The 18878-nt window shown below is 51.1% G+C and overlaps 1 protein-coding gene across 1 annotated transcript in view; it reads left to right on the forward strand.

Moving 5' to 3' along the window:
* Positions 1-18878, forward strand: part of DNHD1 (dynein heavy chain domain 1) — an 856151-nt gene that overhangs the window by 563938 nt on the left and 273335 nt on the right. Inside the window, exons 33-35 of the mRNA XM_085623548.1 lie at positions 818-1253; positions 1806-1976; positions 2418-2567. Of these exons, the coding sequence (XP_085479674.1) occupies positions 818-1253; positions 1806-1976; positions 2418-2567 (757 nt within the window). The remainder of the gene's footprint in view (positions 1-817; positions 1254-1805; positions 1977-2417; positions 2568-18878) is intronic.

Genomic DNA, 18878 nt, shown 5'->3' on the forward strand with positions numbered 1-18878 from the left:
AGTTATTGCCCTTCGATTTACAAGTAAGAGACCAATACAGGATCTTGTGGAAACCCTCACTTGTATCAACTAGCCACAATATATTGCGTTCACACACGATGCAGAATAGAGATTCTGAAGGTTGAATCTCCTATGGGCATGGTAGTTTGTTCCAATTCCGTTGGTGGTCACTCACCCTTGTAGGTCTGCTCTGCCACTTGCAGGAGCTAAATGTGACCAGCACAGACTTGGTGCATGTGTTATTGCTGATTAATAGTGATATTTCTCATAGAAACAGTTGGTGCACATGCAGTGATTTCTTATCAATGGCTGATAGTCACAAAATCAATGCAGGTAACCGGAAGAGGCCTTGGTAGTTACATGCTGATACATTGGGTTGATATGTTTATTATTGGCTAATCACAATTAAAGCTGCATAGATTATTTGCATTGCATGAAAAGAATGTTGCTTACATTTTTTAATGAGGTGCTGAATTAATGATTGAAGATATTGGAAAATTTTGTACTGGTCGGGGATTAGAATTTTGATTCATAGTCTTTTTACATATATGAAATTTAGAAAAAATGACTTCATAGTGATTCTGGTGCTCATAGGTCAGTAATTTGCTTTGAGAATACACAGCCAAGAGAGCGTAAAGGAGGCTCAGGTTGCTTGATAGCTGTATTTTTTGCTTTTTGGAGAGTGAAGAGTGTAAAAGCCCTGTAATATTCCATCAAGATGGGCACCAGAAGGCACATTCCTTGCTCATCTTTGACTTTGCTTGTGCTGGGAGACTGTTCTGATGTCCCCCTTTTACTCTCTTTTTAAACCCTACAGGTGCTGGAAGACCAATCCCGCACAGTCCCAGGAGATGCTATAATTCTTGCTGCCTTTACCTGCTACCTGGGCCCGTTTTCCTCAAAGCAACGAGAGGAGCTTGTGGAGAAATTGCAGAGGCTCTGTTGGGGTTGGGATGTGTCTCTGCCCCCAGATGACTTGAGCAGGGAGCTTGAAAAATGTCTCTATGTTCCCTCCTGTCCTGCACCCCCAAACTGTCCCCTACCTATCCGAGAAGATTTCAGCTTTATAGATCTCCTGAGTTCAGCAAATGAAAAGAGGGTTTGGTACCAAACCATGCCTTGTGAACAATCTGCAGGTCAGAGCTTAGCACTTTCTATACGGACCTGTGCCCGCTACTCCTGCCGTCACTGGCCGCTGCTGGTGGATCCTGACAAACAAGGAGAAGGATGGATAAGATTGATTCATAAAAGAGGTATTGAAGATGGGTGTCCGAAAGTACTGAGTGGTATAGAAGACTGTCATAGAAAAAGCAAAGTGGTATGAAAGATAGGCATGTGAGTGGACAGAGGAGTCTAAAAGAAGGTCATGACTGAACAGAGTGACACAGAAGGTAAAGCTCATATTGGGCCATGTGGCATGATGAAAGATGTCCAAAGGATGAGCGATGGTGTGAAAGATGGGAATACGGATAGACAGAGTGGTTTGTATGATTGGCGTGGAATCTTTAGGGAGGATGACATGAAAGATGTGCCTTGAGGTGGACAATGGTATGAAAGGTGGGCGTACAAAAGGACAGAATGGTGTGGAAGAAGGGCTTACCAATAGACAGAGTGGTACAAAAGATGAGCATACAAATAGGTACATTAGTATGAAAGGTGAAGGTGGCTAAAAAGTAGAATCGAATTAGAAATCCCCAGAGACATTTAGAAAGGTGGAAGGTGGAGATAGACATGAAGGTGTTGGTTCTGAGAGAAATACCAATGCAGTGGAATCAATGACTTCTTACACTGCTTCTTCTCTGCAGTCTTGCAGACACCAGGCGTGGAAGCTCCTGAAGGCCGCCCTGCCCCTGAAGCGCATGGGTCGAATCTACCCACACCAATGTTAGACCCAAAAGAGGACCATCAGAAGCTATGCGTGTTACCGGCTTCAGACCCGGATATTGATGAGAAGCTCCGGGCTGCGTCCAGTGAAGGTGGGCATACCTCTGTCAGGTGCATTACTTTGAGTCAGTAACTTGACATCTAGGGATGCAATGTTCTGAAATGTCAAAAGCCCTGCAATCGTGTGGCGCCAGGTGTCTCCTTAGTGTTTAGCTACACTGTGCCCTACACCACTGCTTAATCTCACCATGCAGTATATCTTGAGAAATAAAGAGGAAAGATCATTTAATGTTGGAAACATGGATGTGTTGTTATTGATGTTATCAACAATGTAAAGTTGGGTTCAAGCATACGACTCCATTAAGGTTGCTTGAGTGGCCAGGGATGGGTCTAGTGGACTGTTAGAGCTATGCTGCAGGACCCTATCACATTGTTGTAGGAACCAATCTCAAGACTCATAGTCCTGATGTTTTCGCTTGAGAATATTATTCAGGCTAATATTTTATATTCTCTGCAAAATGTACCATTCCCAGGTGCTGCAGTTCTAGTGACGCACATAGAGAGAGGATGCTCTAGCCCTGTGCTGCAGGCCTTACTGAGGAAGGAAAGCTGCTCCAGTCAAGTCTCCCGCACCTTTCAGCTGTACATCAGCACCTCGCTGCCTTTTGATGCCATCGAGAAGGGTAAGTACTGATGCGTATGGATAGTGCCAAGCATGTTCGTATCTGTGAAGGTTCTGATCTAGCAGGTAAGGTACGGCTTTAGCAGGTGCGTCTTCAAAGGCTAAAATGTCAGGGTTTCATTCAACATTTCAAACATGCAAACTCTTTCAAATTACAAACTTGCTGATAATTGAAACTTGTTAGGAACTGCTGACTAAGTTTCTTTATCCCTATAACCTTCTCTGATTGGTGTCTTGCAAGCAGTATATTTCATTGTGCCAACCTCATATTTGCTACTGCTATGGTATCTTACTCTAAAGAAGTGGGTATCGTACCACATACTGGAGGACCCAGAAACTGTTTCTCAAAGCTGATAAAACCAGAGGTTTGTGCGGTTGGTACCACATGTGTTCTTGTTGTATAGCCTCACCTCTTCAGGTCAGTGAGCCTGTGTTGAAGTGCTCTTCATTTAGGAGATGCCAGCAGTGACACAAGTTGTTGACAGCAGCTGGTCCTCGTTCTAGCTCCTCGTCCTGTCCAGGGAATAGCCATCCACTGTATATATTTGCACTGTGTATGATCATTATGACAAGATCTCTGAAGAACCACCTCTTTCTTTGGCAGAGCAAGCATGACCCCAGACCACAGGAGATATAGGATTCTCAATTGAAGAAGAGGTAGGCACAGTGGCTGGAAAACTGCTCATCCGCCATTTAAGATGTGAGGCACCGTATTCCAAGGCTTCCTCGTGCCCCACGTGAAGGGCACATAAAAAATCATACACACTTTCTTAAGTAACCCGTGGTCACACTGGCTTGGTTGTGAAGGTGGGAAATAGTCTTGCAGTTCAAGTGAGTGAACGTTTCACTTCCAACCACTTATAGCCCATTCGCAACCAAAACTCCACTTGCTCCACAAATGAGGTTGTGCCACCACGTCAAGTCTTATTCTCCGTCTTGCTGTAGTTAGTGCCCAATGGCCTCAAACTTGGTGTCTTCTTCTGAGCATAATGCCACCAGTTTGCCATCATCAGACATTAATTCATTATCATAAACATTAATTATCTTTGACTATGTGCAGGATAATGTAAAATAGGTTAACAAAATATATCTATATTCAGGTTTCTTAAAACAAATAAAACGAATAGACAGTTCCTTAATGAGAGATCTCTCTAGTGGGTACAGTTGCATTGCAGCTGGCCACATAACACTTAAGACATTAAAAAGTGTCTAGAGAAAGAAGCCTTTTGGTGTGTGCCCATTTATATCAAGAGTGCCTGGTACCTGAAATAGTAAAGTGGGAGGATTGGGAATGGCAATGTGTTAGAAATGGGGGTCTCTAGCTGGCACTGGTTTGCACCCTGTCCAAGTAGGGACCCTTCCTCCTAGGCAGGGTAAGGGGATCACACAGCTAATATATGCCCTTCTCACCCCCTGGGTAGCTTGGCATGATCAGTCAGACTTATCTCAGAGTCAATGTGTAAAGCATTTGTACATAAACACAGAGTAACACAGTAAAAACATTACAAATGGACACCACACCACTTTAGAAAAATAACCAATCTTTATCTAAATGAAACCAGATCAAAAGGACAAAAATCAAACGTACACAACTCAAGATGTGACTTTTAAAAGGTTTAAAACAGTTCAGTCCATATAAAACTATGGCTACCTCACCTCACAAAGTACGTGGGATGAATCAAAATCACAAAAGACAAAAACAGGGGAGGTGGAGCACCAGAAAAGCAAGCGATGCGTCGGTTTGTTACACACAGCGAAGGTGATGCGTCAGTTCCTTACATGAAGGAAAGGTGATGCGTCGGTTCCTTGCTCCCAGAAGAGGTGATGCATCGGTTCCTTACTGCCATGCAGGGGAGGTGATACATCGGTTCCTTACTGGGAGAGGAGGTGATGCGTCGGTTTCTTACTGTGCTTGGAGGTGATGCGTTGGTTTCTTACCGTGCAGGGAGGTGATGCTGCGATTCTGTGAACAACCAGCCTCAAATCCTTACTGAAGCCCAGCGTCAATGTACACTTGGCTCACAGGTGCGATACATGGAAAATCCGGACGCGCTGGAGTCTATGCGGCAGCAGTGAAACAGGTGCTGCGTTGATTCTCCCAGCTGCGAACAGGTGCTGCGTCGATGCTTTGACCGCAGCGATGCTATGGTTTTCAGCAACACAGCAGGACCTGCATCAGAGTCAGAGCGGGTGTCTCGGATGTCAGAGACACGGACCGCCAGACTCGGGCTGCGGCAATCTTGGAGACCGCGAACAGGCGCTGCATCGGTTCTTCGGTCCTGGCGAGCTGATGCATTAGTATTTCGACGAAAACAGGTGTAGAAGTTTGCAGCATGGATTTTCACGTCTTGAAGCAGCAGAACCACCTCCAAGGGCCCAGAATGGATTTGGTACCACTTGGCAGGTCAGAACTCCCAGCAGTGGACTTTAGGGATCCTGTAGTTGAAGTCTTTAATGGCCCTGAAACTTCTTAACAAGAGGTAAGCACACACAAGCCTTTGGAGGATCTTCTCAAGCAGGCTACAAAACAACAAAGTCCAGTCTTTGTCCTCTCAAAGGCAGAAGCAGCCACTTCAGGCCAACCCAGCAAAGCAACACAGCAAAGGGGCCGTACTCTGCATGACAGCACTCCAGCTCTTCCTCTTGGCAGAGTCTCCTCTTGATCCAGAAGTGTTCTAAAAATGTGGGGTTACAGGTCCAATACTTATACCCCTTTTGACCTTTGAAGTAGGCATACTTCAAAGGATAGTCAATGTAGTGCACAGATCCTGCCTTGCCCTGTCTTGGCTCCAAACAAACTCTAGGGGTGTGGAGATAGCATCGTGAGAGGCCAGGCTCAACACTATTCAGGTGTCAGTGACAACTCCTCCTTCTAAAGCGCACAGCTGCCCCAGCAAAGGGGTGTGCCGGCGCTGATAGCAGAAAACTGCAAGGCTACCAGAAGGAAAGCCTAGGATGGAGGAAAGAGGTATGTTTTGATTGCCTTACGAAATGGCAAACAATTATCCATGCCACAAATATGCAAAGGTAGCCTGTTCCAGAGTTTGGCTGCCAAAGTAGAAAAGGATCGTCCGCCTGCGCTCACCCTCCTCACCCGAGGAACAACCACCAGATCCTGCCCCATCGACCGAAGTTGGCAGGCAGGAATGTAAGGTGCAAGTAAATTGACCAGGATGCTTGGCAAAGAGAGCTTTAAAATTTTAAAAGCAATGCAGAGGGACTTAAACTCTATACGTTTGGCCACAGGCAGCCAGTGTAGCCAACGGATGGCGTTCGTCGTAGAACATATTCTGGGCAAGCCAAGAAGAGTTCTGGCAGCAGCATTTTGAACCCTCTGCATTCTCATAATTTCAGCCTTATTAGTCCCCAAATAAAGCGAGCTAGCGTAATCCAATTGTGATAGGATGGAAGCCTGCACAATAACCTGCCTAATGGGCTGGTCAAAAAACCCCAGCAGCTGTTTCAGCCCACGCAAAATGCCAAAGCAGGTCCCTGCCACTTTCTTGGTTTGAGTCTGAAAGGTAAGGGCAGAGTCCACCCAGACACTTAGATTTTTTACCACCTGTTTAGGGGTGGGTGCTCCTCCCAGGGTGGCCGTCCACCAGCGTTTACTCCACAGCTCAGGATCTATCCCCACCAGCAAGACCTCCGACTTCCGGGCATTGAGCTGGAAACAGTTGGCAGTCATCCACTCAGCGACAGCCTTGAAGTCGCTCCAGAACTTACAAGCGTCCCGTACATGGTCTACCGTGAGTGCGACTAACAACTGAGTATAGTCTGCGTACGATAACACTGTGAGCCCTCTGCTCCTGGCCACCGCTGCCAAAGGTGAAACATAAAGATTGAAAAGTCTAAGGCTCAAAGCTGAGCCCTGTGGCACCCCATGTTTGGAAGTATGGGACATGGAAGCAAAAGGGGGAGGTGTTACCTGGAAGGTTCTTGCAGCGAGGAAAGAGGCAAACCATTCCAGGTCGAAATCTACAATGCCCACTTCCTCCAACCGCTGTAGCAGGATCTTGTGAGAGACCGTTTCAAATGCGGCACTGAGATCTAATAAGATCGGTGCCGAAGTGCGGTCCTCATCTAGAACCCTCCTAAGGTGTTCTGTCACAGCTAGGAGAGCAGTCTCAGTGCTCTGTCCAGAAGAAAACCATTCTGGGTGGGGTCTAGTATGTTATTATCCTCCAGAAATCTAGATAGACTGGAATTAATATAAGCCCCAGAGATTTTGGATACCCAAGGCAGGGGAGAGATGGGACGAAAGTTTTCTGTCTTCGCTATGTCAAGGTTGGATCTTTTTAACAATGGGATCACTCTGACTTGCTTCCAAGTACTGAGGACAACTGACGTGGATAGAGACAGATTAATCAACTGGCCTACAGGCGAACAGAGCACAGGCAGTGATTTTACAAATTGCTCAGGCTTAAGGGGTCAGCCGGAGAGCCGGACTTGACCTTGCTACAGAGCACATACAACTCATCTTGAGAGATCGGCAGGAGAGCAGCCAACATGCGCGTTGGAAAAGATTTGGTCCTGAAGTCAGGACACGTAGTACCTTGCGGGAAGGTCTTATAGATATTTTCCAACATCTCAACAAAGAAGAAGCCGAGAACCTTGCATTGCTCATTTGACGTGATCACAGGTGCTATAGGAGCTGCCGTTAATTTAAGATATTTTAGTATCGAAAAAATACTTTTGGAGGGGTTACTACTGCTCCTAATCTGAGCTGCAAAGTAAGCTGCCCGTTCGGCCTGAATAGCTCTATGATACGTCTTAATGGCTGCCTGATAATGCCCCTTCGAAGTAGAGTCGTAATCCCATCTCTAGGTTCGCTCCAGGTTTTTACAGGCTTTACGTAGAATGACCAGCTTGTCATTGAACCAAGGACTGGATTTGGTGGTACAGCTTTTAGACCACTTTGCCGGAATAAAATAATCCAGGGAGTGGAGAATCCAGTCAGATAGTGCCCTATCGGCCGCATCAGGGTTATCTGGCATAATAAATGGAGTTGTAGAAAGGTGGCCGTGAAATTGATTGATGTTAACTTTATGCCAATGGTGCCTAAGTGAGAGCCTCTGGGACATCCTCCGGGTGGGTACAACCCCTGAAAGGGTCATAGATATTAAATAATGATTGGACCAGCACACCGGGGTAGAGGTGTGAACAATGAGGAAGGAAAGGTTAGAAAAAACTGGATCTAACAAATGTCCTGCCTAGTGGGTGGGACCATGGGCCAGTTTAAATAATTGACATGCCGCCAGGTCAGCTAAGAAATTTCCCATTAAAAATTATTCAATAACATGACGTACCCTCTTCAGTCACTCAGAGAAAAATGGATCAGTGATGGGATTGAGTTAGATGACGAAGAGTGGCAAGAAGCAGTGTCCTCCCCACGGGAGGTGGCGATCCAGGCTCGACTGAGATTAGTCCAGCTCAAAATTCTTCACAGAGTTTTCATTGCAGGGCCCTGTTTGGTTCGCATGGGTAGAGCAGAAGGAGGTGGTTGCAGGCGACAATGTGGAAGAGAGGGCACATTCATGCACGTAATATGGGAGTACGATCAAATACAAACATACTGGCGCAAAATACATGACGTCCTAAGTGAAGTGCTCACACTAGACCTACGCCCAGAAGCTCGGAGATGTCTCCTGAACGTGTGGGAACCCACCAACCTCAATCACTATAACAAACAATGGGTCACACTGGGGTTAATGTTAGCAAATAGGAATATAGCACGACTCGGGAGCCCTGCAACCACCTAAAGTAGAGGCCTAGAAAGGAGACCTTGATTGGTACATGTTTAGGGAAAACACAGTTTATGTAGCTCGGGGCTACCCCAGGAAGTGGGCCCGGGTGTGGAGCCATTGGAATAATTATCGAGGAAACATCTGCAACCCACCACAGTGCACTGTCTCGGATGAGTCCCCTACCCCATAAAATGTCTATATAACGTACCGTTGCGCATTTTATATGATGATGTATCTGCTGAAAGTAAGTGTACTTTGTCTCCTCTGTATTGTATATTGCTTGTCAATGAATAAGTTCAATAAAAATAAATATAATTAAAAAAAATAGAAATTTCCCATTTCTGCGTCATTGGAATTATCAAGATGTAAATTCAAGTCCCCGATAATGCTAAAATTGGCAGGGTACTCTAGGTCAGGAAGGCCCATCAGCCTGGTGATGGGCAATCAGGATAAGCAGGACAAACCTCAGCTTCCTTTGTGTGACTGTCTAGAGTGAAAGCACAAACGGCCAACTGACAGTCTAAACCAGACATGGGTTCCACAAGCAGGCAGAGGCACAGGATGGTAAAGCATGAAAATGCCCCCTTCTAAAATTGGAATTTTCAAACACACAATTTAAAAGCCACCTTCACAGAAAGATGATTTTAGATCCTGATTTCAGGGAACCCAAGCTTCAAATCTCTATTGCTCCCCAATTAAAAGTTACACTTGTAAAGTGTTAGCTCCAATGATAACCTATGAGAAAGATACTACTTGCAATTGTGAAAAACAGAATTAGCAGGATTTCACTATCAGGACATGTACAACACACCAGTACATGTCCTACCTTTCACAAACACTGCACCCTGCCCATGGGGCTACTTTGGACCTACTTTAGTGGCAGGCCTGAGACATGTTTACAGGCCTACTTATGTGAGTGGCACAATCAGTGCTTCAGGCCCACTAGCAACATTTGATTTACAGACCCTGACCATACACAGTGAACTTTACTGGGAACTTACCAGTAAATCAAATATGTCAATCATGGATAAACCAACATATTCACAATTTAGATAGAAAGCATATGCACTTTAGCACTGATCAGCAGTGGTAAAGTACCTAGAGTCCCAGAGCTAACAAAAACAGGCTAGAAAAAAATAGGAGGAAGAAGGAAAAAAGTTTGGGGATAACCCTGCACCAATGGCCAGGTCCAACACAATCTATATGGTCACTTGCAACAAGCAGGACATCCCTGGAGACAACAGCAACAGAGGAGCTAAAATGACAGCAAAGGAAGGTGTAGCAGAGCTCATTCGAGGGAGATAGTTAACCATGGTATCCCACCACCTTTGATACTTAGGGATCCATATATATCGAACCCCAGATGATTTATTGGTGGGTAATTTGATGAGGACAATTTCGGCGGTATGAGCACAAGTGCACTTCTGGAGGACATTCCCGTTGAAAGTCATGAGTCGCGTTACCCTGCTGAAAATGATAGTTCTTCCCAAACTATTGTATTATTATTCAAACTTCCCGATTTATGTCCCAACTAAGACCTTCCGTGAACTGGAGCGTATGTCCCGAGACCTCATGTGGAACAAAGGCAGACCCAGAGTCGCGTTGTGGAAACTGTACGCCCCCACCTCTCGGGGAGGACTAGCTGTTCCCAATCTGGAGTTGTATTACATAGCAGCTCAGCCGCAGTGGGTAACGAAGTGGCTCCATGACACTAATCTGGAGGAAACGGCGACCTTGCAGCAACCGAGTACTCACACTCAAATATATCACTTATTCCATCCGGCTGCCCGGTCCCCACGTCCGCTCCAACTACATTTGGGCCTCGCCCATCGATGCTATAAGCGGGGCTTATACCTTACCCGTGCGACACTCCTGTGTGCCCTGATACTACCGCTCTTGGGGACGCCTAGAGGGGAAATGGGTACCTCTGAAGTCGCTCTCCGGCATTGGCACACAGCAATTTGAGGAGCTAGCAGAAGATACTGACTTACCTGCTGGACAATTTCTTCTACATACCTCTCTCATAAGAGCCCTTTCGGCCCTTCTGGAGGACTTAATGTCCGAGCCACAGACACACCTTCTGTTGCAAAATCTACACGTCATGGGGGCGGGCTCCCACATAGTGCACTGGCTGGTGACTCACGCACACGCTGAGGCCAATGCTAACGTTTCATGCCCGCAGGGAGGCTGACAGAGGCCGACCCTGGACAGACAAGGAATGGACCACCATCCTAGCTGGTGCTACATATATACCACAAAGTTCTAAATTCAAGTTAATACAAACATACATAATACAGAGGGCGTATCTCTCTCCCGACAACATTAACAGATATTTCAACATTGCTACATCTGAGTGTCCGCGTTGCCATCAGCTCGACGCGGATCTGCTCCACATGTTGTGGTCCTGCCCCTCCCTTCGACTTTACTGGCGCAGCGTTGCTGCAGCGTTGGCGCTCTGCACTGGCACCTCCCTGCCGCCCACGTGGGAACTCTGCATATTAGGAGTCTATGTCAGGTCCAAGAAGAATAGAGTTACATCACAATTCAGAGATTTAGGACTAATAGCTGCCAAGCACTTAATTACGAAACGGTGGAAACAGGCAGACCCCCCCCCCAGAGACGATCAGCTGGACAAACTCACTTAATATATGGGCCCAGGCAGAAAGCACTGCACTTCACAGGGAAGAGACAGCGGGGCTCCGTAAATATCCCATAGCGCTACAATAGGACGCCTTACTGGCAGCTTTTAAGACTGCGGACACCGGGGAGGGCAGTGACACCTAGCCAGCTATTCCATAAGACACATGCCGAAGGTCCCGGGGGCGGGGACGGGAACATGGCAGCAAACAACTACACCCCACCGGATGTCGCCTCGCAGAGTACGCCTGGTGTAGTGTGGTCCTCACTCCCTCTTGTCCCGGTGCCTGCACTCATGAGGCTAGCTCCCAGCACTGACACACGTTTGACTATCACCCCAGTGTGCTGTCCTGTCGTACCTCCCACACTCTATAGTCCTATGCTCTATGCCCTGTAATGTAATGGCTTACTTAATGGTTTCTAGATGGCAGCCCTTTACTCAGGTTGTTAACAGTTATTATATTGTAAATGTATATTTTATTGGTGTGTTTGCTTTTATCCTTCTTTCTTTTTCTTTGGAACAATCCGCTCGTCGGCCTTTCGCACTGGCCACATAAGACTGTTTTCAACATTTGCTAATTTCATGGCGCTCGGACATGGGTGGCTTTAATGTTACAGGCAATGTCATCATGTGGTATTGGCACCTTTTTCTCTCTCTTTTTTTTTGGTGGCACGCTTCTTTCTCCACGGGCGATTAAGCAATGTGGGGAGGAATGCAGGTCAGGTGACCACGAAAACGCTATGAGAGACGGCCTCTCGATGAGAAGTTGGTGTGTTGTAACACATCGGAATACGATCTGCTGTAACATGAGTAGTTAATCCACAACAGTACTGTTGCGATGATGTAGTATGTAACCGAAAACAATGTTTTTTTTGACATTCTGTTATGTCATGTACCATGAGAAAATGGAAAAATATGAAAAGACCAATAAAGATATTTAAACAAAAAAATGTGAGGGAGGTAGTTAATAGGCCCAACCTTTCCTGCCCCATCAGCACAGCACCTACCTGCACAAGATGGCTTAGGTACTGTGAAATAGATCATTCCAAAGTAACAGTTTTTGTCAAAGAGCAGTCCTTGCATTATTCTTGAAGCAACAAGGGACATTAAAACAAGATCGCAGGTAGAAGTATCTTCAAATAAAGAGTCGCTAATCATGGGCAAATGACATGGTTTGTAGGTACAGAGACTGAAAAGAGCTGTAGAAAGCAGCACCCAGGTATGCAGGGCAACCTCCTAGAAGACCTGTTTTTATGACAAACAACAAGGTAATTCACTTGAACTGAGCTGGTTTGTACAAGGATGACTAGGAGTTACCAACTTGGATTGAAATGGCCATCTTAGATTAGACCCTCCTTCTTGGATTGGTTAACCATCTTCAATTGGGGCTACCATCTTGAACTGAGGTCAGGGAAACATGGATGCTTTCCAGTAAGTTAATTCAAATCCTGTTGCATGCAGCTTCCCTGGCGTACTCTTACAAATGCCTCCTCTGTACCTTCCTTTTCCCTTGTGGACCCATATCAACTTGCTATTGTTATGCACACACCTCACAGCCCCGCAGAACAGGTAAGCATACTCATGCCTGATTCCTGTCAAAGAGACATTCATATTTCATGGGACGCATATACTCTTTATTGATTAATGTTTGCAGGATGTACAAACGGACTTAATATTTTTACATTACCCAGAAAATATGCTGCATTACTCTAACTATGCTTCTCCCTCGTGATGCTACTTTTCTGGTATTGTGTCCAATAGAGCCCTTGTCCTCTGCAGTTTCTCACCCCTTGAGACCCTCAGTTTAGCTGCGTACAACAATCCTGCCTAGACTTTGGGGTTAGAGTTTGCTTCTTTAAGATATTTAATCTCCACCCCATTGTGGCTGTGTCGGGGGCAAAATCAGGAAAGCCAAGAATGCCATGGTGACACTCAATCAACAGGAGGGTACTTTGTGTTACCACACTCCAGACATGGTCTCATCTTTGAGATAGTCACTTTGAAGACAACACTTCTCATAGCTATTGTTGGACCCGGCCTCGTGGCATGGTCCTTACCCCCGTGGATTGTGGCCGTTCCCCGCCCCGGCCTTCACGGGCCACCCTTCTGAACTGCACCGAGGCCCTTCATCCTGAGCTGCACGAGGTCGCATACCCCTCGTGGCTCCGCCATCTTGTTGGCACCCACGTGACTCTGTGCACCAGCCAACGCGCCCCCGCTCAACCCGGCCTCGACCCCAGCGAAGCCCCGACATCGAGGCACCACGAACTGGCCAGGGGGTGCCGCAGGAACCATTCATCGCCCCCGGCGGAGGACAGTATCGATGGGACCCCCAACTGTCCTCCCCTCTCGAGGTGTGATCACCCTGCAACTCCCTTGGGCCTGGCGCCTCTCCTGCTGGGCGTCTGGCCACCTCCACCCGGCCTCTCCGCCCCCACCGGGCGCCTGGGTCCGGACATCAAAGGGCTCCAGACCTATATCTGGGGCGACCCCGCCACAGATCGGCAGTTGTATCCCGGAGTCGAGAGCCCTGCTGATTGAATCGCGGCTGACCCCGCGGAGGAGAACTCTTGTCGGAACCATCACGAGCCCTGCTGACTGCGTCGCGGCTCCTTCTTGTGAACACTTTGAAGCCACCTGGAACATCGGAACCCTGCTGACGCTGTCGCGGCCCAACCTCGCTGAAACCTCCCTCGGAGCCCTGCTGACGACGTCGCGGCTCGAGCTGAGCAGAAATCATCTTGAGAGCCCTGCTGATTGGATCGCGGCTCTCCACGAACTATACGCCAGAGCCCTGCTGACGCCGTCGCGGCTCGACCCCTCCGAGATCCGGAGGTCCTCCAGCTTGAGGATAAGAACTGGGCCGCAGGTACCCTCGTACCGCACTCCTGCCAAAGACTGTCCCGCTACCCCTACCCTTCCAAAGAGACACTGAGACTTTTGGTGGATCCCTTGATCCCTTCGTGTAAATATTGACCTCGTAACCTTTTTATTGCTGATAAAGAATTGCTTGTCTTGAGACAACCTCCTTGAGTCCGGTGTGGTGGTGTTACTGTGCCAGTACGTGATAGGAGAAGGATCTCTCAGGAGACTTCTCGGCAGCGCTCGGCTACTTCGTACAGTGTGAGGGCCCCCCTTGGTGGTCTCGCCGACTCCTCGGGGTCCGCCTTCCAACATTTGGTGGCCAGCGACGGGATCCGAGCCGAACGCAGTACGTACCAGCCAGTACCCACTAGCTACCCATCCAAACGTACAGTAATCATGAGCAGCCAGGAAAACAACGCGACAATGGAGTTCCAGCCCGAACGGCTGGAAGAATATACGCACAAAGAGTTAAAACAGTTCTGCAAAGACAAAGGCATTGCAACCACCGGCCTAGGTACCAAAGAGGACATGCAGAAAGCTCTGAGGACATGGCTGGAGGCCGGGGCAGGCCCCTCCCAGGAAGAAGGTCCCTTGCCCCTGACTGAGACCACATCAACCGCACTGACTCCGGCAACCGGAGGAAGAAAGAGCCTAGAAACCGGCCTCTCCGAAGAAGAAATACGAGAGCGGGAGAAAGTCCGGAACCACGAGCTAGAGCTCGCACGACTGCGGCTGGACGGTGAACTCCAGCTGGCGGAAAAGAAACTGGCCCTAGAGCAGCTACGGCTTCAAGAGGAGATAGAGGAGAAGAGGCGACACCGGGAGTTGGAGGAAAAGAAACTGACCCTTGAGCACGAGCGTAGTCTCAAGGAGCTCGAAATCAAGGCCAAGAACGGAGGGACCAACGCCCCCAGTACTAGAGACACTCTACCGCCTGCCGAGACCAAGGTACATATCCCGAAAGAGGTCGTCAAGGAGTACTACAAGAATGACGACATCCAACAATGGTTCAAGGCCTACGAGGTGGCCATGACCTCTCATCGGGTGCCCCGAAAAGACTGGGGCGCGGGCCTGTGGGGGCGGTTCCTGAGTGAGGGTCGAGACACACTGCTCCAGCTGCCGGAGGAGGTGATGACCTCCTACGATCACATGAAGGAGGCTCTGCTCACCCGCTACGGGCTAACCGCAGAAATGTACCGCCAGCGGTTCAGAGACTGCAAGAAAATCCCGGGCACCACCTGGGTGGAATATGTGGACTTTTTCAGTCGGGCCCTAGAAGGGTGGATCAGAGGTAGCAAAGTAACCACCTACGGGCAGCTGGTCGACCTCATTGTGTGGGAACATCTCTCCAACAATTGCTTCATGGAACTGAGACAGCACCTCCTCGACAGCTAAATGACCGACCCGTGAAAACTCGCCGTCGAGGCCGATCGATGGGTCAACACCCGGGTCCCCCGGAACTCAATGGGGGAGTACCAGAGGAACCCCACCGGACCCCCCCGCCAACGCGGTGGAGGGGGAGGGCCGAACAGGAACCGAGACCCTCCCGCCGGGGCCCCCAGGAGCCCCCCTCGAGGGCCACCGCAGCAACAACTCTCCCCGAGCCTAGCCCGAAGGGGGGCGCCCCCGGCCAGACCCGGACCACGGCCACCAGTAACGTGCTACGGCTGCCAACAAACCGGACACTATGCCAGCGATCCGGTCTGCCCCCTGAACCGAAGAAACGGGGCCGGCAGTCCCCCGCCCCGACAGCTGGCGGCCGCCGCCCTGGGAGAAGGAGAAGAGGAAGAGGAGACCCTCGACCGAGGGACCACTGAATGAGAACCGGCAGCCATGTCCCTGGTCTGCCTGGGTAGCCGTGAAATGGGACCCTGCACCCCCATCCCAAGCAACACCCAGAAGTACCGGCAGCAGGTCACGGTCAATGGACAACGGGCCGAAGCCCTTCGTGACACCGGCGCCAGTGTCACCGCTGTCCGCTGCCACCTGGTGACCCCCGAACAGATCCTACCGAATGTGCTATGTCCCGTCCGGACGGCCGACAACAGCGAAAGCCTGTGCCAGATGGCCCTGGTCCCCTTCGAGTGGGGAGGGGTGACGGGCCTGCTGAAGGTGACGGTACGCGACGACGCCCCCGTCGACTGCCTCCTGGGGAACGACTTGGAGAGTTCCCCCTGGGCTCAAGTAGAGCGACGAGAGCACCTCCGAATGCTGGGACTATCTGACTGGGCCTGTGCCATCACCCGGTCCATGACCGCCCGGGCCCCCCGCTCATCCTCGGCCTCCGGGGCCGCCCAGCCCGAGGGGCTCGCACCACCTCCCGCCAGCAGCGAGGGGGAGGCGGACACCGACCCTGGACCTAGTGAATCCTCCCCCGAAGAGATGGCTTCCCCGTGCGCCCTACCAGAGCTGACACAATGGCGACACGAAGGGGGCCCCACCCGGGAGCAGTTCCAACAAGAGCAGCAGTCCTGCCCCACTCTCGAAGGGGTCCGCCAACAAGCGTCCGCCCAAACCAACGGGGACCAGACCGGCACCCACTGGGTCTACTGGGCCGAGGGCCTGCTATACAGTGAGCAGAAAGTGGCAGAACTCGGGGCCAGCCGAGTGTTGGTGGTCCCCCTCCGCTTCCGGGAGTTCCTGCTCAACCTGGCACATGATGTGCCCCTCGCCGGACACTTGGGGCAAGACAAAACGTACAGCCGTCTGGTGACCCACTTCTACTGGCCCCGGATGCGGAGAGACGTGGACAACCACTGCCGGTCCTGCCAGACCTGCCAAGCCAGCGGGAAGACGGGGGGTCGGGTCAAGGCCCCCCTCCAACCCTTTCCAGCCGTCAGCACCCCGTTCGAACGGGTCGGAATCGATATCGTGGGGCCCCTGGACCCCCAGACCGCCCTGGGCCACCGCTTCATCCTGGTCCTCGTGGACCACGCCACCAGGTACCCGGAGGCGGTCCCGCTAAGAACTATAATGGCCCCCGTGGTAGGCCGGGCCTTAATGGGGATCTTCTCCCGAGTGGGATTTCCCCGCGAAGTGGTGAGCGACAGAGGCCCGAACTTTATTTCCAGATACATGCGGTCCCTGTGGCAGCAGTGCGGGGTCACATACAAGTTCACGACCCCCTATCACCCTCAGGGGAACGGACTGGTTGAGCGGTTCAACAGAACAATAAAGTCGAATGATCCAGGGCCTAGAAGAGCCCCTCAGGCGGAGATGGGATATCCTGCTGCCGTGCCTCCTGTTTGCCTATCGGGAGGTCCCGCAGAAGTCCCTGGGGTTCAGCCCGTTTGAACTATTGTACGGACACCCGGTCCGCGGACCGCTCAGCCTGGTCAAAGAGAGCTGGGAAACGAAGCCCCAAGGCGCCCCTCCTGACGTCTACCGATACCTCCTGACCCTCCGAAACCAGACCCGCAAGTTCCGAGCCATGGCCGAAGCCAACCTCGAGGCCAGCCAGGAGGACATGAAGCGGTGGTACGATCGGAACTCCTCTACCATAGAATTCGAGCCAGGTCAGAAGGTATGGGTCATGACCCCGGATGGGCATTACCACTTTCGGGTGATGCCCTTCGGAATGAAGAACGCCCCGGCCACTTTTCAAAGACTGGTGAACAAGGTTTTGGCCGGGCTTGAGGCCTTCAGCGCGGCCTACCTAGATGACATTGCTGTGTACAGCAACCACTGGGCAGAGCACCTCCTTCACATTAAAGCCGTCCTGGCCGCCCTCCAGCGGGCCGAGCTCACAATCAAGGCCAGCAAATGCCAGATCGGCCACGGATCCGTGACCTACCTGGGCCATCAAGTGGGGAGCGGGCAGGTGGCCCCTCTCCAACCGAAAATAGATGCCATCCAGGCCTGGGAACCCCCCACTACCCAGACCGCTGTCCGGGCCTTCCTGGGTCTCACCGGATACTACCGGCGGTTTATCCGGGACTATGGGAGCATTGTTGGCCCCCTCACAGAGCTAACGTCCAAAAAGCTGCCCAAGAAGGTGCACTGGACACCCCGCTGCCAAGCAGCCTTCGACACCCTAAAGACCGCAATGTGTACTGCCCCGGTGCTACAGGCCCCTGACTACAATAAGGAGTTCGTGGTGCAGACGGACGCCTCCGAGTATGGGATCGGGGCTGTCCTGTCCTAGGCCGATGAAAAGGGGCTCGACCGACCAGTGGCCTTCATCAGCCGACGGCTACTGCCCCGGGAGCAACGATGGAGCACCATCGAGCGTGAGGCCTTCGCTGTGGTGTGGGCCCTCAAGAAACTCCGGCCCTACCTCTTCGGTACCCACTTCTGGGTCCAGACCGACCACCGGCCCCTGCGGTGGTTAATGCAAATGCGGGGCGAGAACCCCAAGCTGCTGCGGTGGTCCATCTCGCTACAAGGGATGGACTTTGACGTTGAACACCGGCCCGGCAATGACCACGCCAACGCCGACGGCCTGTCCCGCTTCTTCCGCCTTGACGAGGAGAATCCCCAAGGAGATGGGTGACTCTCCATGCCTTCGGCTGGGGGGGACGCCTGTTGGACCCGGCCTCGTGGCATGGTCCTTACCCCCGTGGATTGTGGCCGTTCCCCGCACCGGCCTTCACGGGCCACCCTTCTGAACTGCACCGAGGCCCTTCATCCTGAGCTGCACGAGGTCGCATACCCCTCGTGGCTCCGCCATCTTGTTGGCACCCACGTGACTCTGTGCACCAGCCAGCGCGACCCCGCTCAACCCGGCCTCGACCCCAGCGAAGCCCCGACATCGAGGCACCACGAACTGGCCAGGGGGTGCGGCAGGAACCATTCATCGCCCCCGGCGGAGGACAGTATCGATGGGACCCCCAACTGTCCTCCCCTCTCGAGGTGTGATCGCCCTGCAACTCCCTTGGGCCTGGCGCCTCTCCTGCTGGGCGTCTGGCCACCTCCACCCGGCCTCTCCGCCCCCACCGGGCGCCTGGGTCCGGACATCAAAGGGCTCCAGACCTATATCTGGGGCGACCCCGCCACAGATCGGCAGTTGTATCCCGGAGTCGAGAGCCCTGCTGATTGAATCGCGGCTGACCCCACGGAGGAG

The sequence above is a fragment of the Triturus cristatus genome, chromosome 8, assembly GCF_964204655.1.
Source record: "Triturus cristatus chromosome 8, aTriCri1.1, whole genome shotgun sequence".
Lineage (NCBI taxonomy): Eukaryota > Metazoa > Chordata > Amphibia > Caudata > Salamandridae > Triturus > Triturus cristatus.